This window comes from Daktulosphaira vitifoliae, unplaced genomic scaffold (assembly GCF_025091365.1).
Source record: "Daktulosphaira vitifoliae isolate Bord-2020 unplaced genomic scaffold, ASM2509136v1 Scaffold_2, whole genome shotgun sequence".
NCBI classification, from domain to species: domain Eukaryota; kingdom Metazoa; phylum Arthropoda; class Insecta; order Hemiptera; family Phylloxeridae; genus Daktulosphaira; species Daktulosphaira vitifoliae.
In genome coordinates this window covers 41,739,784-41,762,223 of record NW_026099573.1, presented here as the reverse complement: position 1 = coordinate 41,762,223, position 22,440 = coordinate 41,739,784, and the positions used below count along the sequence as shown (strand labels likewise).

Below are 22,440 nucleotides of genomic sequence, written 5' to 3'. Positions count from 1 at the left end.
TAGTAAAATTAATACCTTCTCAGCTTCGCATCGAAGCTAAAATAATTAGATATAAAAGTGACGTCATTTAATATATTTAATCATTTTAAAAGGTAATTTTAATTGAATAGTATACCTTATAAACATATTCATGTATATCATTTAAATATTGAGCATCTAAAAAGAATTAGATATTAGTCACTAGTAAATTGGGATTAAACTTGACATCCATAAAATTGTCTTTTTTACTATTGTGTTTGACAGCTATATGATAAGCTGCTTCTATACTGGTAGATATTTTCTAGGAAAAACACTACTAGTTTATTTTAAATAATTTATTTTGATTTTGTCATAAAAAAAATTCACAAGAAGATTAAACTTAATTTCAAATATTAAAAAAATTTATATATATGTATTATTTATAAATAATAAATAAATCACTCAAATAAATGAAATTAAAATCAATTTTATGTAAGCGATTTGGAAAAATGTTTAAACGATAATATAATAACTGTGTCTTATTACAATAAAATAAAACATTTGCTTTCCATCAAATATTCTAATGACTCAAAAAATAATAACAAATTTGACGGGTCGAAATTAAGACTATACAGTAATGACAAAGCAAATTTTATTTCATTCTTTAAAAATACTTGGTGGGATACAAATTTAAAAAATTGTCAGGAGCTTGTAAATAATTTAAAACTAGAACTTTTGATGTATATCAGGGTGGATCAAAGAATATCGTATATTTTAGCTGATGTATTAATTATAAAAAAAAGCTATGAGTTATTAAGATTAGTGAACAATTTTTTTCTATTTATAATATACATAAATGTCAACCGAAGTGCGTAAAAAAAAAATTTAATTTTAAGCTTACTTGACATCTACCCGAAATATACCATATAATGACGCTAATTATGGTATCCACGCTATTAATTTTCGACTTAAAATTTTTAAACTAAAAAATTTGTATTTTACAGTAAAAATCAAACTATATTGATATACTAATCATAAGATTTGACGAAAATCTGAATAACAGAGGCCGTTTTTTGTTTTTTGGGGTATTTTTGGTCAAAATACTAAAAACACGTTAAGCCACCAGTAAAAATTTAAAAAAAGTAAAAGTTTATTAATACAATAAAAAATTTATCAAGCAAACAAACGTTTTCTTTCAGTAACAAAAATGTGATAAGTTTTAACATCAAAAAAATTTTTCAGCTGTATTTTTTTTCAGTGTATATTATTACCCTAATTTATTCTATTCTATAAATTATTTTTCAAAAGAATCATCTTAAATTTATTTGGTTTCAAAATGGTTTAAGTTATACTATTTGGGGCTTATCACTAAATATTTCATATAAATATTTATTTATAGTATTTATAAATTATATAAAGTATATGCAATTTGACGTATCACCCTCAATTTTTTTTTATATGTTTTGAAGTACTTATTATTGAATTAAAAATGGTAATATCTTACTTTTTTTTTATAGGGATATCGTACTGTAAGAATAATTGTGACACAAATGTTTAGGCTATTAATATTAGCATTTATAATAAGCTGATATCAATTTATTTATGATTTAGAGTAAAATAATAAACACTAAACAGTTTGGCCATATTTAAAAATTTTATTTATTTAATGATAATAAGTCATCTTTCGTCATGCGTTAACTTGCCCCAGGTTACGTTAATTATTTAAATGACCAAAATATTCTATTAATATTTCAATATATAGCTTTATTTTTGAAATTCCAAAAATTTGTTTTAGTAAATGAGTTATGTGTTATTACGTTCAAACAGTATTGAATAAATTAATGTATACTATTAGAACATTAAACTGTAAATCATAAAAAAAAAATTAAAGTCAGTAGGGATGCAGTCAAGTAGAAGCATTTTTTAGATAAGTATTAATTTATATACAACAGTGTTTAAAATCAATGTTATTAAACGATTCTACACGTATTTGAAACATATTAAAAAAATATATTATATACATTCTAAAAATAGATGGTCTTTGACTGTGGAGATTAATTACGCATAGGAAGATAGTTATGGGATTGTTTTTTATTTAAAATTATGTATTACATTCAACGAATTTCAATTTTATATAATTTAGAATAATACTGTAATGAATGATCCAAAAATTTGCATATCTCAACATGATTTTTAATATATACATTAATTTTACATATTAAGTAGTGTAGTTTTGACATAAAATATAAAAAATTTGTGTATACAAATTCAAATTTTTAATACTATTTATTAAAATTTCCCATTAAATTGTATGTGTTAAATTTGCCAATACGTATACGTAAAAATTCTAACATTACTTTTATAAGTCGATGTAAGTATTCAGTTTTAGTTACATTTACATACAAAATATTACAAAATGGGCTATTTTTTTCGAATATCGTATGATTATTTGCTTTAAAGTCCGATAGCTTCTAGAAATCGAGATAGTTTTTCTTTTTCATTATAAAGTACATTGTGTTATCTTTTATTTAATGTATCTTTAAACTTATAATTATTTTACGTTTTTCATTTAAAAAAAAATTCCCTTATCCCTCATTCATTTCCTTTTCAATTGTGCCAACTTTTGTTTTTTAAATAGAAACATATATACTTAACTAACGTACAATTAAAACGATAATCTAGTATAATCTAAAATAATCGTTTGATAGAAATTTTAAATTTTAAAATTTATTTTTTATGTTTTATACTTATAAAGATAATGCGTGATTCGTAGTTTTCATAATAAAAAATGTTCTGTATAATAATCCTGTTGACATAGATAAATTTCCACTTATGTGTACATCAAAATTAACATAAATCATCATCGTGGTTTAATTTAAACAATAAATTTTTTATACTTTAAACAATGATGGTAGTAAAATTATTAAAAAGGTAAAGCTGTTTAACGTCATTAACAAACTTTAACTGACAATTGCCTAATAAGTGTACTACATGTGCTTTATTTAATAACGCTTAACTTATATAATTATAACGGAACACCTAAAAAGTTAGCATATTTTTTTTACTATTTAAATATTTTTCTAAAATTATATATTCATTATATTGATATAGTAACTTTTCTAATAAAATTTTAACTATTGTACATTTTTTTCCTTGTTTATACTATTTATTATTAATCTATTTATCAATAATATCTACACTGAAAAGATATGCCTGTGTAAGAAAGGACGGGAAAACTTGTATAGCTCAGCGCAACGGAATCGCACCCCCATAACTATGCACCAATGCACAACACATATTTTACTGAACTAAGTAGGCAATCTAGTGAAATAAATAGTTTTATTTTGAGAATAATAAAATTTATAGCTGAGAATTCACTCAACCAGTAGTATCTAGTTGACGAAATTACCCTAAGAATTTGATAGAAATTCCTATATTTCCTATTTGTAGGGTAAACTTAAAAAAAAATAATATCATTATAATATTTATATAGTTTTGTTTTATATTATTTAAAATATTATAATCTGTTTAATAAACAAAAATAATAAGTAACAATGATTACAACACAAATATTTATTTTCATATATACATATATGTTGATTTCGGCATAATATTACTAGGTATATATAGTGTTAATAAATACTAATGAATATAATTCAAGTGTGTTATGAAAATTTGTTTTATTTTAAATTAATTAATATAACATTAAAAAAAATTATTTTTCTTTATTTCTAAATTATACTTAATAATTAGAAATTAAACTACGGTAAGTAAGTTATGTGGTTACTCTAATGACTTAAAATATCATCAATAAAAACTTGAGAATTTATTATTTATTTTCAATAAATAAGACAATTATAAAAAAATTGAAGGAAAAAATTATTGAACTGATTATTCAAATACAATAAAATAAAGTATAAACCTCATTTATTTCAAAATAAGTATAACATGTAATCATCAATAATTACGTTGGAATTTTACCCCTAATCGAATTTTTTTCTTTAAATTTAAAAAAAAAATTGTGCTCAAAAATATATGTCATTACTCAATATTGATCGATAAAAATATTTTACATCCAGCCAAAAAAACTCAACGAGTTTAAAATTTTTTTATAAACTTAAAATAATATACTTAAAAAATTAATTATAACATAAAAGTATGAAAATTATTTATAATCCATACATGTATAGCATGTTCATGATGTTTTTGTGACTACTAAAGTAATATGTAAAAATGGTTCAAAATTTGATATTCATCAATTACTGGCTTATTACTATAACGTAAAATGATTTATTTCAATATTGGACTTCTAGCCCGTATACACTGAAAAAAAATTCAACCAATCAATAAATATATCGTTAATATATAGCCGAAAATAGTTTTTTGATGTTTAAATAAAAGTTTATTAACACAATAAAAAATTTATCAAGCAAACAAACGTTTTGTTCCAGTAACAAAAATATGATTGGTTTTAACATCAAAAAACTTTTTGGACTTTATTTTTTTTTCAGTGTAGACATTACCCTAATTTACTTCATTTTATAAATTATTTTTCAAAAAAATCATAATTTTTATCTTGAATTTATTTGGTTTTTAGATGGTTTAAGTTATATTTTTTAGGACTTACTACTTAATGTTCCATATTTTCTTGTATGAATTCTATATATATATATATATAGAATTCATAAATTATATAAAGTATATGAGTTGAAATGAATGTCAGTAAAACTTATGGAACATATAATAGTTTAAAAACACTATCAGGCATTTACTTAAGTAGGTAGAAGTTTTAGAAGAATTTCTTATTGTGAAAGTTGTATAATACGAAGTAGTATCACAAATCTCAGTACATTATAAGAAAATCGCCTTAGATCATATATATGGTTCGTAAACTTTTTGGAAGAGCGCATAATATGTACATTTAACCATTTTAAAGATGTTATCCCCAAATTCCATATTTTCGAGATACACTTTCAAGTAAACATATTATAATAATTTTGTCAAATGGAAGGTTTTATAAATGTCACTAGTTTACTCATAATATTACTGTTTAATATTTTTAGTAGTTTATTTTTTTTGGAATTCATATTATTAGATAAAGAGATTCAATCTCAGATCTACTTTCAACTTCGACTTAATATAATCCCAATTTATTATTAGGTTATAAATTACATTTATCAGCGGTATGAGTTATAATCTTAGCGATTTAGAAGCAATAATGTTAACGCCGGACGAAAGGATTAAACAGCTATTATTGTATAGTTCAAAAGTTTGTTTAAATTCCAATATTTCTATAAAAAAGTAAAAATTTTCTTTTAAAATATTAAAAAATGTCTAAAATAATTATTTAAATTTTAGATATTATTTATCCGGTCAAGAAATGGTTCGAATGGCTGATGAATATTTCCAAAAAAATAACTTAGAACAGTCATATATTCTCTACATGAAATTTATGAAGTAAGTTGTAGAAATAGGGTATATTTCACCATAAATTTTCAAAAGAAAACGGCTAAAACAAAATTTAGCAGAAAAGATTCTTTATAAATAAAATTATTTTTTACTGCATAAAAGTAGTATAGAATATAATAGATTCAACTAATGATTAAGAGATTATTCAAAGAAGAAAAATTTGATTTCATATTAAAATATTTAAAGATAAACTACCTATATTAAAATATATTAATTTAAATTGATTCATCCTGCAGATTATTTTTGGAAAAAATTCCTGACCACCCGGATTACAACTTCGTACCAATTGAAGATCGTAACTCAAATAACCGACTGCTTCGAGAAGTTCTTTTAAAATCTGAAGATTCAAAAAATAAATTACTAATTCAGTATAAAAATGAATATGATGTATATTTAAAACAAAAAGTATTTTTTTTTAAGATTTAGATAAAATTATTTTCATTTTTGAAAGAATTAGTATCAGACACTGTATTTGTTGACCCATATGTTTCTCATTTACTAAACATTTAAATATTTATTAAATAGGAGTTGAAAAACATAAGAGAAAAACGAGAAAAAGAAACTATTTCATTTAAAAATGAAATGGTTGATGAAGATAGTAAAAAAACATTCAATAATATTCAAATTACCGAAGAAAATTTAAATACAATTTTAGACAACGCAGCACCTCCTGATTTATATGATGAGTTTTTCAACAGTCTATTACAAAAGTACATAATAATTATTTTAATGTGCAAAATTAGAATGAAAAATTATAATTACAGACCATCAATAAATCAAGGTTTTGTGGCTTTGAATAGTTCAAATAAAGCATTCGAAAATTCAAGACGCATGTTTGCAAATGGCGATTTTATTCAGTAAATAAGTAAAATTCACTTATAATTTATTTAAGTATATTTCCACAAGTATTAATTCAGTAAAGACTTTTACAATTACTTTTATTCTTGATTAACATCAAGATTTAGCTACATTTTTAACTTTTTTGGTGTTTTAATTGTAAAATTGTTAAACGTTAAATTGGGTGTCCTATTTAATTTTAAACAGATGTGGGCTGAATTATTTAAAAGTGGATTTGATTATTTTTTAAAAAAATGGTATATGATGGTAACTTTTTTTATCGCTCTTAGCTCTGAATAGAATAAAATATGTAAAGTCAAGTGAAAGTTCAGAATTCAGAATGAGAAATTTCCAATTAATTGATTACTACCAATAAATTTACCTGACAATAATTAAACATTTAATGATTGATATAGTAATAAAATGGTTAAAAAAATTTTTGTTTTACTTTTTTTTTAGAAATAACAAATATTAGACTTAGCAAAATATTTTGTTCATATGCTCCAAATATACGTGACTTATTCAAAATTAATTACTAAAATGTAAATTCTTTGCTAAAGATGTGAAGAAACAGATATTAAAAAAGAAGCAACAAAAAATGATTCAAATAAACTACGTATGATGATAGTACCCGGCGATTTAACTAAAATTTTTTTAGAACATTCTCAAAAAAATACCAAAAAGAATTTGGAAACTTTTGGAATTTTGCTAGGAAAAGAAGTAAATAAGTTTACATAATTAAGGTGTTAATAGATAGAACTATATTTTTGTCTATTTAATAATGTTAAGTTATTTATACTAAGAGGAATATTAAAAGCAATGATATATTTCACCATAATGATTTATATCATTATTAAATTTAATGTTTATTGTTACAATGTAGTAAATTGGTTTCAAAAATTATTAAATTTTTTAATATGATAATCAAATTATTTATATAATTTAAGTATTAATTTCAATTTATGTAAAAATTTACTAAAACTTTACTCAGAGTTGTGATTTATTTTTATTATTTTTAAAACATTTCTAGAGTTACAACAGTTTTATAATAACGCATTTAATAATTCCAAAACAAATATCTACATCTAGTTCATGCTCTTCAACAAATGATAAAGATATAAATAAACTTAAATATCAGAAAAGTTTAATTACACTAGGATGGATTCATGTTAAGTATTATTAAAAATTTATTAATATTTGTTAATATTCAAAATTAAATATTTTATTTAGATTCATCCTACCCAAGAAACATTTTTATCTAATGAAGACTTACATGTACAATATTCATATCAATGTATGTTGCCAGAAGCCTTAGCTATAGTTTGCGCACCACAATTTAAAAAGTAATTTCTTATTGATTATATATTACGTGTATTGTTACGTGAGTTTAATAAAATAATTTGTATTAATATTAATTTTTTGTTACACTATTAGGAACACATTTTTTCATCTAACTCCTAATGGTTTACAAGTTATTGCAAGTAGCAAAGTGCACTCTGGTTACAGAATCTTAGACTTAAATGATGATATATATAATGTTAATTTCATAATTTATTTAATATTTCTATAATACTAGCAATAATTATTTATTTAAATTTCAGATTGCAGAACATTACATATTGGACAACAATTTATTAGTTAATATAATTGATTTTAGATATTATTAATATATAAATAATATATGAAGTGCTTTTGAATTACAGAAATAGAAATTATTGCATGATAATTTAAGTTCTAAGTTTTTAATTTAAGGTGACTATAATCTTTCAGGTAATAACTGGCGCCTTTTTTGTAATAAAATTAAACCTCAACTGTTTAATATTCGTTCTCTAAAATAAAGTATTTTTTTGAGCTTATCTCACACTACTTGATGCAATTAAATTTATTATCTAATTACTTAAGCTCTCAATTAGATCTCATTTTTTCAATTGTTTATAATATTACTGTGACTTTTGCTTTTTATTCAATTGTCCTTATAGACTATAACTACAATCAAGCATTAAATTAAATTTAACTGTCATGTCGATTTACCTAGACCATAAGAAATCAATTTATGATTTCAAACTCTTTGATTATAATTGAGGGGCTTCAATGCAAAACGTACTTTTTCCATTTTTAAGAAAATTGAGTTATACATTGATTCTTATGGTAAATTGCAAGGGGAATCGAATGGCCACATTATTATAAGCCAAAACGGTCTTTTTCCTTAAGAAAACGATGTTAGAAAAACTGGGTTTTCAGCAAAATGTTCCTTTTCCAAGGTATTTTTCAAGGCAAAACAAATTTTTCCATTTTACTTCAAAATGTACATTTTCCTGTGTTAGTATACTATACATTGAAGTTCACTGCCCAACGTATTATTTCCATAATTATTCGTCAAATAGGTCTATTTCCATAATGAAACAAAACGCTCCTTTTCCTATGCTTTTGTATTGTCATTGAGTATTTTTTTTTCAAAACGGTCTTTTTATTTTTAATTATAATTTAAAAAAATTAATTTTAGATTTAAGTTTGTTTAATTACTTTAATTAATGCCATGGGTTTATTTAAAATTCTGCGTAATTAAAATTTTCATAAAATGTACCAATCTCTTAACTAACGTCATTACAAAGTGAGATATGAATCTTTTGCTATGTATAGTTAGGTACTGTACTAGTTAAAATTAAATAAATAATTTTCTTTTACAGTTTTGAAATGATTTTTTTGTTATATTTTTAAGAAAATACTACCTTATATTTTATTTTATTTACCTGCCACCGTCACATAATTAAAAGATCACATATAAACAAAATGCTTAAAGCAGCAACTTCAGTAAGTAAACAAACCTATACTTTTTTTATAATGTAAATTTATAAAGAAATTATTCCTTTTTAAATGTATGATTTACTTAATGCTGTTTAATTTATTATTATTTTAGGCATTTGAACCTAAACAATCATCTTATACTAATATGACAAATTCAAATACTATATTAAATAATGATTACTGCAGATAATTTAATATTGTTATATTAATAAAATATATATATATAATGTAATATGTATAATTTTTTTAATGTGTTATAAAATCAGGATAAATTACGAACTTTGCTTTATTCTTCCACAAACAATGAATACTATTGAGTTTTTGATTGATGGTGATTTTTGATTACTGATTCAAATACAGTATTAAATAAAAAGATTCCATCTGAGACAGTTTATCCTACAGAATGGTCTTCAAATATAATTCAACTACCATTAATAGTTGTTGTTCCACAACTTAAAGTTTCTAATGCATCCACAATAAACACAGAAGAATTGATTTTAGATCCTGAATATTCAAATAATATTGAAATTGTAAATGGGGAAGAAAAAAACAAAAAAGAAATTAAAGAAAAATTAATCAATACAACATAAAGTTAATTAAACCGGGTTTAATCATTAATTGTGTCTATAAAGATAAAAGTAAACCATTTTGTAAAGTGTCTGAGATTGACTTATTGAGATTTAGACTTTTTTAAACAAAACCAATGCTCTTTAGAATCTAAAATAGACCAGGCTAGATTCTTAATATCAATGGTGACTGTACAAACCCCTTTAAGAACTGATAGACGTAAAATAAATGAAAAAAAAAATTCAACAGACCGAAACTCAGTAAAATATTATATTCTAACCAAAGAAGGGAAAATTCCTGCGTGTGTTGCAGTATTCAGTTCAATAACTTCTATCTCGAAAACGTTTGAATATAATTGCTAACAACATTAAACTTGACTTCTGCAGCCCAAAAGAGAAACGTGGTGGTAAACATGAAAATCCAATAGATCATTAAGTAACAGCATCTATAATTGAACATATTACTCTATTTAAAGCTAAGAAAAGCCATTATTCAAGGGCAGATACAGGTCGTTCATATCTTCCACCTAAATTATCAGTGAGCTAAATGTTTTTACTATGGAAAAATAAAATAATAATAAATAATGTACCAGTTTCTTCTATCAGTAAGTTATATTCTATTTTTACTAATAATTTCAATTTAGGATTCGGTCATCCCCGTTAAGACGTTTGTAGCTTTTGTACTGAGGAAGAAATAAAAATAAAAAATGCAATTGACGAAAAAACTAAATTTAAATTGACAAAGATTGAAAATTTTAGTTTCCATAAACATCGTATCAAGTTTTTCGTAAACTCATGTAACAAACAGACAATAAATCAATTATTAATATCAGCTTTGATATGATGCAAAATCAGCCCTTGCCAAAACTAAGTGTGACTGATACCTTTTATTCCAGGCAAGTGTAGCTCTACAATCTAACATTATATGTACACATGGCTTGAAACTCAAAGTGGAAAAGGTCCAAATGAAGTTGCATCTGCACTTAACAATTTTTTAGAAATGATTGACACAAAGTTTCAAAGTTAAAATAATCTTTCTACTATTATTTTTTTTTTTTATTAGAAATATACAATCTGTACAATGAGCACAATAAACATATATGATAAGAGTAGACAAATTTACATGAATACATTTTGATGGAAGAAACCATTCATTAGTGACACTTCCCATGATTTTTTTAATTTTTTATTTTCTTAGAATTTTTATTTTATATTTCCAATGACTTAATTATATTATTATTAATTGATATTAGTAGAAAGAAGATCACGGCACCACTTACGTTTTAAACGTCTGGGTGGGTCTCCAGGTATGGACAAGGTTGAGAGGTTTTTTATTAGGGGATTAGAGTGGGAGAGTTTTATACTATTATTAAATTGTTTTCTGATTCCTGTTCGACAAAAAAAAAATCAATATGTAATGATTGCATTATTACATTTTGTTAATTTTAAGGCAAAAATTATTAAAGAAGATAACCATTATTTTCCAATTCATGGACTATATTACTATTTTTCAATAAAAATGTTATTAGTACAAATTCCTGATATTTTGTTTGTTAACTGTATGAAGTTCATTTTTTTAAATTTTGTGGCAAGTTCACATATAAAACAATAAACACATCATCCACTTAGTAATTTTTTTTATATCGGTAAAAATTTTTTCATATAATAAGATTATACAATGTATAGTATATATTTTGAATTCCAAAACTGTTCTGTTAATTCAAAAATAATTAGTTAAGTAATAATAAGTAAAAAGTAAAAATAATAAGTCTAAATAAAAAAGCAGCCATATATTTGGCAACAAAATTCCTTTCACTGATTTGTTTTGTTTGCTTGTTTAGCAAACGCCTTTTCCTAGTATACAAATAAATATGTATATTCAGTGCCATTAGTTATTTTGGCAATATCATCCGGTGTATTGACGCGATATACGCATTGGTCTAAAGTGATAACGTTCTAAAGTACTTATTTATTTTTTATTAAAATTTTCAATTTGCTCTAACTAGAAATATTTGTGTTTATACATATTTCATACAAATAAAATACTTTACAATTTAGATGAGATATCTTCTGCAATTTTCTAGCTGAACTGATCAAATAAAAACAAAGCTCTCTAAAATCTATTTCATTCTAAAGTAGAATACCATATATATTATATATATTTTAGAACCATTTCTTATATCTTTTAGAGGTGTCAACTTTATTTTTTTTTTAATAGTAACATATATATACAGGGTGGCCCACCACTCACTGACAACTTAAATAACTTTTGATCCAGTTAATATTTTTAGCTGAGTTTTTTTTTAAATAATAGTTATGCGTTAGGTCTATAGCTATATCTCAATAATTAATTTTTTTACATTTTATTAGAAATATTAATTATTTTTAAATTTTAAATAAAAAGTAAAAAAAAAATCTAAGATAGCTATTTTGTAGAGTAGAATTTAAGAAAAATTTTAGTAAAAAAATATCTTATTAATATTCAGTAGTAAATATTCTGTAGCGTTTTGAAGTTTGTGAAAATTTGAATTTTCATGTACTATTTTACGGTATTAAACATTGAAATACGTATTGAGAAAAGGACAGAAGAAAACGCTATCTTTTCAATATACTTTTGAATGAGAGTGATAAGTAATAATTGCCTTATCTAATTTCTTATCATGGTATTTATGCCAAGTTTGTAATGTATACACACTATCATCATATGTATACACAGTAATCATGAAAAGATAGCGTTTTCTTCTGTCCTTTTCTCAATACGTATTTCAATGTTTAATACCGTAAAATAGTACATGAAAATTCAAATTTTCACAAACTTCAAAACGCTACAGAATATTTACTACTGAATATTAATAAGATATTTTTTTACTAAAATTTTTCTTAAATTCTACTCTACAAAATAGCTATCTTAGATTTTTTTTTTACATTTTATTTAAAATTTAAAAATAATTAATATTTTTAATAAAATGTAAAAAAATTAATTATTGAGATATAGCTATAGACCTAACGTGTAACTATTATTTAAAAAAAAAATTAGCTAAAAATATTATCTGGATCAAAAGTTATTTAAGTTGTCAGTGAGTGGTGGGCCACCCTGTATATAAATATATAATTTAATTAGTTTATAAAATTGGAAATGATCTAATAAATAAAATTGATGACCGATAACAACTTATGGACTCCGAAATTTAATAACATTTTTGTACCTAGATGGAAGAAGGATTGCGGTCGAAATGTTTTATAGCGTCTAGGTACCGTTATTTAGTAAAAAACAACCCGTTTTTGTTCCATTAGTACGACAAAACTACTGATGCAATAAAAATTCTGAAAACAAATCTGAATTCATTATCATATCACTTGGGTATCAGTCAGGCCATATTTTTGAAATTGTGATTCTTACGACGCAAAAATTTTGAATCATTTTAATATTTTCAAAATAAATTTACGAAACAAATTTTGTTGTTGTATTCCTATAAGTGTCGCTAAATAAATGGGGAATCATAAAAAAATATCGCTATCAATAGAGGTAATATATTAACATTATATAAGTGGAGTCAAAAAAATAATCTGGTGAGGTACTTATTTATAAAAATAATTTTCATACACTTTTATAGCTTCGATAGAAAACTGAGAAGGTATTAGTTTTACTATGATGTGATTTTTACTTGTGTCTATCCATATCTGTACTTACGGGACTGTTCGACGATACGCCAAAAGATCAAAAAATATATTTTGTTGATGTGTTCAGCATTATTTTTTAATAATTTCCCTTTAAATCTGACACAATAACGTGTTTTTCTCAGTCGCACACTATGTTATCAACCTAGATCTAATACTAAGTAACTTATGTTATGAGCTTTTTATTTCAACACATTTAAAATGTACACATACATAAATTGCTTGATCATCAAATATATAAATCTCTTACATTAATTATAAAATGAATTTTAAACTACACCCAATAAAAAAAGGTAAATCATTTTTTAAAAAAGCTGTTCAGAATTGAGTAATGATAAGATATAATCTACATTTAATACGACGTGCTTAGAATTCATGAAGTATAAGTGACATAAAAAAAAAAAATGATTTAGGTGCACAATCAGACTGAAAATGAATAGTTCTTATTAGTAAAAAAAAATTGGTAAATAAAAAACACATTATTGTAAAATCAAGATACCACTTTAATTACACATGAAAATAAATACAGTATATATTATTTTGATAGAATGTTACCAATTCTCAAACTAACATTTTACTTGACTTACCTCAAATAAGTAACGAGGAGAATTTAATAAATGAGTGAATAATTTTTTTACGAAGAAAAATTATTAAAGGGCAAGGTTAAAATATAAACAAACATTATTTTTTTTAGAAAAATTGGAGATGATAGTATTTATGATTTGTTATCAGGGCACAAACTCTTGATAGTTGTAAAAAATGTTCTCAGAAGTTAATCAACTAATAATTAAAAAAAAGTAGTTTATTTTTTATAATATTATTTTACAATGAAATTAATATACATATTTGACTATTTTAGGTATAATTTACTAGGTTGAAATCAGTTAAACACGAGTTATTTGCTTGTAATTTTTCGAATCTTGTATTTAAAACTGAAGTTCAAAAGGTTTTTTTTTTAAATTTCACTTTGAATGTAATTTTTGCAAAAAAAAAAAAGAAATTATTTATTCAGAGGATTCTAAATTAAATGATTCTCTTAGTATAAATACTGCAGTTGTTACTGTTACATTGAATACTGGTTTTCTGCTGTACTAAATATACCTTGTATGAGTAATACAATTTATCAAAAATATCATGAATATATTGCTAAGCAAACTGAAAATACTGCATGGGATTCGATAGAGTTAACGGGGAAAGAAAAAGCTAGGCTTGCGATTGAAAATGGAGAAGTGAACGATAAAGGGATTCCTATGATTACTGTTGTAGTAGATGAAGCGTGGTCAAAACATTGTTACAAGCACAATTACATGCACTTTCAGGGGTTGTAAGTATTTTTATGCATAGTGGGGATTATTACAAACGATATTTTGAGAGATATTCATAAAACAGAAAGGAAAAGAATTAATAATTAAAAACGCAGTTATTGTTCATTTTTAAGGCTTGTATTGTGGGTTAACGGACAAAAAAAGTTTTGTTTATTGGTGTTCGAAACAAATATTGTATTATTTGTCAAAAAGCTGCTTCTAATAATACAGTTTTGCCGGAGCATTTATGTTATAAAAATTGGAGTGGTACTAGTACAGCTATAGAATCTGACATAATTATTGAAAGATTTAGACAAAGTATATATTAATGCATAACCTAATATACCATAAGCTAGTTTGGTCTTTGGTCGGATATAATGACAGCAAAAAATCTTGTAGTGCACCTTAGTGATAGTTTGATATACTTAGTAAATAATAATTTTGTTAAAAATTACAATAGCATTCTAGCTAAGTATACGGGTGGTAAACGAATCAATTATTCATTAAAAGGTATATGGAAATGTATTTTATACAATAGTATTTTTATCACCAATTTTTTTTCTTTGTATTTTGTATAAGGATAATATAAAGTCCGTCGTGATACAGCAGTAACCGCATACAACAATGGACCAAGTTACATCAGCTTTTTACATAAAAAAGCCACAAAATTCAGACCAGGATTATATACAAAAAAAATTATCAATAAAGCTACAAATGAACGAAATAAACATACTAGAAGAATCATACTTGTCGATATGCCTATTTCTAAGTTTTAAGATAAAAAAAATGAATTTTTAACAAAAATTCAACTCATTAATTAGCAAATAGATCAATTAGAAAATAGTACAATAAGCCAATCAAATTGTGATGAAAGGTGTAGATAACGAAAATTTCGATTAAGAGCTTCAAATTTCGGTAAAGTTGTCAAACTTCGAGCTACTACATCGTAAGCAAATAATATGAAGTATATTATATACGACTTTTCCAAGGCAATGCTGCTACTAGGTTAATTTACTTTTTGAACAATTTTATATTTATTTTTTGTTTTGAGAATTATGATTTTTAAATTGCTAAGGTATGGTATTCAATGTGAACCATTGGCAAAAGAAGTTTTACAACACAGGCTTGGTGTGAATATTAAAGCTTGTGGTTTATTTGTTCATAAAACTTTGCAATTCTTAGCAGCTAGCCCTGATGGTTTAATTTATGACGACTCAATTGTTGAATTCAAATGTCCAGCTTCAATAAAAGATTTCACACTAAAAGAAGCTTCGAAAAAAAAAAATTGAATTTTATGACCTTTGACGACAGTAAATTTAAATTTAAAAAATCACATGATAATTATTATCAAGTACAGTCGCAGTTACATATAATAATACGGCAATATTGTTACTTTGCTGTATGGACTCCTAAAGGTATTTATGTAAATTTAAAATAAAGTAAAAATCAATATATAAAAAGCAGTTACTTAAATGTACGACCTCAAACATTTATAAATATAATGTATTTTTAGGTATGGCAATTGATAAAATTGAAAAAAACAATGAAGTGTGGAATAAAACATGGCAACTTTTAGAAAAGTTCTATATGGATTATCTGTTACCATAGATAATTGACTCTCGTTTTGACAAAGGACTTCCCATAAGAACATGCTTATAAAACTTAAATATTATACTGTGTAAATAATGTAATTTTGTAAATTGAATTCTTATAATTCAAATTAGTTTTTTTATAATTTTATAACTTCAAAATAATCGATGTGGGCCTCATATGATTTATCTTGTTTTCTGTAAATATTTAGTTTTTCTTACTCATTGAAAATAAATAATTTAATTATTTTTATAATCAATTAGAATTTGTGAGATCATAATGCGTCTATAAGGTGTTAAACTATGGTTTTTATACTACAAATAAACGTGCATCGTTATCATAATAACCCACTGTACAATTAATGTTTCAGTACGTCGGGGGAACATTTTTTTAGTGTTTCATACGTAACATCACTTTGAAACATCAATAAGCTGTTATATGGTTGTTTTTTTAGGTTAATACAAATTAAGTACAAAGGAAATGTCCATGTGATATCATTTTGACTTAGTACAAATTTGGTACGAATGTAACATACATACTACGTTCCTCCGAAATATTACACTATGTATTAATAGCAATCGTTTATCATAATTATGATAAACGATTGTTTGGAAATTTAATTTTAGAAATATATTAAAAAACAAAATATTTTGTCATAGACACTGTAATTGCCTATTAATACCTGGAAAATCCAAAAACCCATGTGACGTATGTCTTTATCTTTTATATTAAGGGATCGGCCACAAACGACCAACAACTCTGCAGTAGACGCGATGTTATGTTATGTACAATCTTACAATTGTTTATGTTAGACAGTATACTTGTTTAATTATTATTAAGTGTGTTTAATTACAATTATTATTTTTTCTTATATTTTTTAATAATGGCTGAACAAACAAAAAAGGTAAGTTATACAATCTACTTATTTACACTTGTTATAATACCGCATCCACACTTAATAACATTGTTATATAAGTACATTCAGTGGTGTAAAATTTCAAGGATTGCAACTTATTAATCAATTTAGAAAGTGGTCAGTGTTTTTTAAATAACTCATACAAATACCAACTTTAAATTTTATGATGTGACATAAATGAAGTCTTAAAAATTTATTTAATACAATTTATAAACGTATTTAAAGAAACATTTAATGTTTTTTTAAATTTATTTTGTCAATAATATTAACAATTGGTGTCTGATGTACACTTAAGATATTAAATTAACGAATTATAAAATATTTATATAGGTTTCCCTTAAATGGCTTATTGTGCTGTTCCCTGAGCACAATGAATATAGTGTTGTACCAACGNGTTCCCTTAAATGGCTTACTGTGCTGTTCCCTGAGCACAATGAATATAGTGTTGTACCAACGAATTGGGTAACAAAAAATGAATTAACTCAAGTAAATTATTGCTACTGGCCTCCAGGCACTGTTAACAGTGATGTTATACAAAAAGCAGATGAGCCGGGGTTAACCTGGAAAATGTATAGAGTAAAAATTTATGGTGGAAATAAAACTTTTGGTAAGAATTAATACATATTTATATAATGTCTAGTGATTATTTTTAGCTCATCTATATACCAACTATTTTTTTTTAAATATAACTAATATATAACTATTTTACAGATAATTTTAATAAAGCATGGCATCAACAAGTTATTATTGAAGATTCATCTAATGAAACAGGCAATGAAGAAAATATGACTCTAAGACATAAACAAAAAGGAAAGCTTATCTCACAAAATGTATTGTTTAATGTAACTGATGAAAGTGACAATGACAATGGTAATTTTTTAAATTAACATAACTTTAACAATACTGTCAAACCAAAAATATAATGTGTATTGTATTTTTTAAGTACATATTTTATGAATAATTTTATTATATTGCTATAAACCATATAATTATTAGTATTGTATAATAATATAATTTTTAATTCAATTAATTAATTTGTTTAGATAACAGTTATAATATAATGGCTCAGTCATCATCTGCCACGTTGAATATTGTCAAACCTTTGTTTGTAAAATCAAATAGTAATGCTCTAATAGTTTCAAGTTTAGAAACTGATAATAGAATGTCTTATTTACTTAACCAATCAACATCTTCAGCCACTGATACATCAGTTGAACCTATAGCATCTTGTAGTTCATTAACTGAAAAAGACAACTATCAACAACTCTCTGAGTTAATGCCTCCAGAACCCAAACATATTTGTTCTACAACGGACTTCTCATTACAGGTATATTAAATGGAAAAAATTAATTACTGTAAGGTAAAAATTTAAAGTTTTATGTGTCAATCTAAAAAAAGAATAATTTTAGAATTTTGATTATACTTTTATATTCATATTTTAATTAACAGTCATCAAATACAATGAACACTTTAAATCAGTCTGTTCTCCAACAAAAAAACTATGGTAATATTTATTTAATATTACATATTATATATATATATAGAATATAATAGGTATGCAATTATTTTCTTTAAATAAATCCATAGAAATTAGTTAAATTTTTCTATTGATTTACATACAGTTTATGGAGAGGGCTTACCTATCTAGTGGTGCTTTTATAAAAATACAATTTGGTTAGGCATGAATACATTGGGGTTATTAAAAAATAATGCTTAGAATTATTTGTGATTGTAAAAATAGCAAACCACCTTGTTTGTAAAATACATTTTTCATTTTAGCTTAAATTTTTTTGTGTATACTTCTACAGATCCAACAATGAACATGATGTTAAATAGAATATTATTAAAAGTAGAAAACATTGAAAAAATTTTGTCTAAACATAAAAATGAAAATAAAAATGCTCTGTTAGACAATTCATTTTTATCAAAATTCCCCATTGATAATGTTGAAGGATTTTTATTGATTGAAACTTGCATTAGTAATGAAATTGATTTTGTTTCAAAATTGGTAATTAGAACTTTGGTTAAATATGAGTAAAGAAGATTTAATGACTAAATCTAGTCAACATTTTCACAAAAATATAATAAATATTTCATAGTTTTATCAAATTAAATGAAATTTGAGTTTTTGTTGTAGGAATATTTTATTAGATCAATTTGAGGAAGGAATGGCAAAGAACATATAAGAAGGTCTTTGACCAAACTTTTTACTAATTCATATGCTGGTAAATGTACGTGGACTGGTCGTGGAAAAAATATAATTACCAAAGTAGGAGATTCTGAATTAATCAGAATACTTACAAGTAATTTTACAATTTATTATACAGCGAGGAATAGATCTAACTGACAACTCTTATAACTTCAATTAACATATGGCTATAATTTTGTTTTTTAATAATTATTTGATATGATTTTAACATAGTTTATGAATGCATAAATTATTTAAAAAAATATATATAGCTAAAACGTTAACTATGTCAAAAGTTATAAGAGTTGTCAGTTAGATTTGTTCCACTGTGTATAGTCTTGCGAATGTTTATTTTGTTTTACTTCTTTCTTGTAGAAGTTATTAAAGATAATGCCAAAAAGCCCATGACAAACTCTGATGTAGAAATAGAAATTGCCGAATGGCTTAGGCGTGCTAACACAAGAGTACAAAGGGACAAATTAAACGAGTGACAATATAATTTTTTATATGTGTTTATGTTTTTTTTTTATATACATTTATAATTACAGTTTTAAAATAATATTTATAAAAAGTTTTTATTTATATTTAAGAAAGTACCATTTTTATTTCTTTATATAGATTGATACATTATCTATAATATATAATAAATAAATAATTAAAGTTTTTTATCCAGCTTTATTTATTTTAGAAAATTAGTAGAAAAAAAAATGTTTAGGAGAAGTTACAACTAGATACTTGAGACAAATGTTAAAATTGGAAAAACATAAATTCATAACATCTTCAAACAAATCAAATAACTCTAATATGCCTACACATCCAATATTAGAATTTGGTATGAATTCAAATTTAGATGTTAATTATAGTTCTATATCACAGTCTCTTAATGTAATAGAAAATTCTTTAGTTACATCAGTACCTGATAATGAATCGTGTTCTGGAAATTTTAGTGATACAGATGATATTTATTTTTCAAATGTTAATGTGGATTCTGAAGATAATTCTTTAATAAAGGATGTATCATTTAGTATTGAAGATGAATTAAGGTCTTGGGTATTGAAATTTAAAGTATCTCATAATAGTGCAAATTGTATACTTAGAATAATTAATTCTGCTGGTATTAATGTACCTAAAGATATTCGAACTCTAATGAAAACTCCTAAAACGCACATAATTTCAAATATAGGTCATGGGTCTTATATTCATTTAGGCTTAGAAAACATGATATCTCCTTTATTAAAAAAATACAATAATTTAATCTATACCCCAAATATTGTTTTAAAGATTGGTATTAATTTGGATGGTCTACCATTATCAAGAAGTTCGAAGAGTCAACTTTGGCCAATCTTAATTGCATTTACAAATTGTAACTTATTATCAGAATATGTACTTCCAATTGGAATATTCCATGGAAATACCAAACCAAAGTCAATTCATGAATTTTTAAATCCATTTATTACAGATCTTTCAATATTATTAAATAATGGCTTAACTATCGGTGGAAATTTGTATCAGTTTGGTGTTGGTCATGTAATTTGTGATTCTCCAGCTAAAAGCTTTGTACTTAATGTGAAATCATTTAATGCTTATTTTGGATGTACCTCATGTACTCAGGAAGGTTCGTTCATAAATAATAGAATGTCATTTTTAGAAATAGAATCGCCTCTTAGTACCGATGAATCATTTCGTTCTAAAACACAGGAAGAATATCATAAAGGTAGTAGCCCTCTTGAATTATTACCTATAAATATAATTAACGACGTGTGTCTTGATTATATACATAATGTTTGCCTGGGTGTAACAAAACGTGTGTTAGAGTTTTGGGTTAAAGGTAAGAAGGACGTTAGATTAGCTGAGGGAAATAAAGTTAAAATATCTAATAATTTGATGAATCTACGATTGTACGTACCATCTGAATTTAGTCGTCTGCCTAGAGAATTAGATAGTATAGAATACTATAAAGCTACTGAATTAAGAATGTTTGTTCTACACTCAGGATTAATAGTTTTAAAAGGAAATTTAAATAAATTAAAGTATTCTCATTTTAAACTCTTGGTATGTGCAGTAAGAATTTTGATATCTCCTGANTTTAAACTCTTGGTATGTGCAGTAAGAATTTTGATATCACCTGATATATGTCAAACTTCAAATGATTTAGCTCAAAACTTACTGAATGAATTTGTTTCTCAGTACTCTTCTTTGTATGGGGCTCATTCTGTGACTTATAATGTTCATAGTTTATTATATCTTCCTATGCATGTTAAAATTCATGGCTGTCTTGATAATTTTAGTTGCTTTAAATTTGAAAATTATTTACAATACATAAAAAAATCAATAAAAAGTGCCAAATATCCTCTTTCAGAAGTAACTAATAGAGTTATTGAAAAACAAAAACATTTAATATCCAGTAGTATAATTCTTGATCCTATTGTCACTTTTAAAGAGATTATTAACACATCTACTCCTTACTTTAGTTTAGATGATAAATTATATGAAAAAATAATTTTAAAAGATCTAAAAGTAATTATTAATACATGCAATGAACGTGATAAATATATAATATTAAAAAATAGTGACATTGTTATGGTTAACCACATTGTTAAACCAAAAAATGAATCATATTTTATATTAATTGTTCAAAAATTTTTAAATCCATCTCCAATTTTTACTGAGCCTATTGTATCTACCATATTTGGCTTATATACTATAAATACTAATAATTTGTCAATTCATATTTCTGATATAAAATACAAATGTTTTTTTATTCATATATCTAATGAACAAGCAGTTATATCAACTTTAAATCATTCACTTTCAGAAATACCTTATTAAATTAACTTATTAACACAAGCTTTGGTATAAATTATTAATTATTCAAAATGCATTCATTTTTGTATATATTTTTTTTAAAGTTCATTATATATTTATTATTACTAATTAAGTAGGTATATAATTTTTATATTTTATAAATATGTGTACTATTTATTAGATTTAATAGTCTACTATAATGTTTCATATAATTTCAATATATTGTGATACTATTTTAATAATTTGTATAATATTGACATACATACATGGTTTAATATAGTTATATTTATTTTCGACGTTTATTGCTGGTATATTTTATTTTGT

The 22,440-nt window shown here is 24.2% G+C and overlaps 2 protein-coding genes across 2 annotated transcripts; both read left to right on the top strand.

Annotated features, from left to right (window-relative positions):
• The first annotated feature begins 17,518 nt into the window (after positions 1-17,518).
• Positions 17,519-19,930, top strand: LOC126899368 (uncharacterized). Its single transcript, XM_050674245.1, has 7 exons — positions 17,519-17,730; positions 17,835-17,993; positions 18,167-18,450; positions 18,573-18,627; positions 18,932-19,131; positions 19,261-19,426; positions 19,687-19,930. Exons 1-6 carry the CDS (start codon positions 17,691-17,693, stop codon positions 19,282-19,284), a joined length of 762 nt encoding a protein of 253 aa, XP_050530202.1. The 5' UTR covers positions 17,519-17,690; the 3' UTR covers positions 19,285-19,426; positions 19,687-19,930.
• A 125-nt stretch (positions 19,931-20,055) lies between these two features.
• On the top strand, positions 20,056-22,140 carry LOC126898281 (uncharacterized). Its single transcript, XM_050672221.1, has 2 exons — positions 20,056-21,497; positions 21,882-22,140. The coding sequence occupies exons 1-2, from the start codon at positions 20,056-20,058 to the stop codon at positions 22,138-22,140; spliced, it is 1,701 nt and encodes a 566-aa protein (XP_050528178.1).
• The last annotated feature ends 300 nt before the right edge of the window (positions 22,141-22,440 follow it).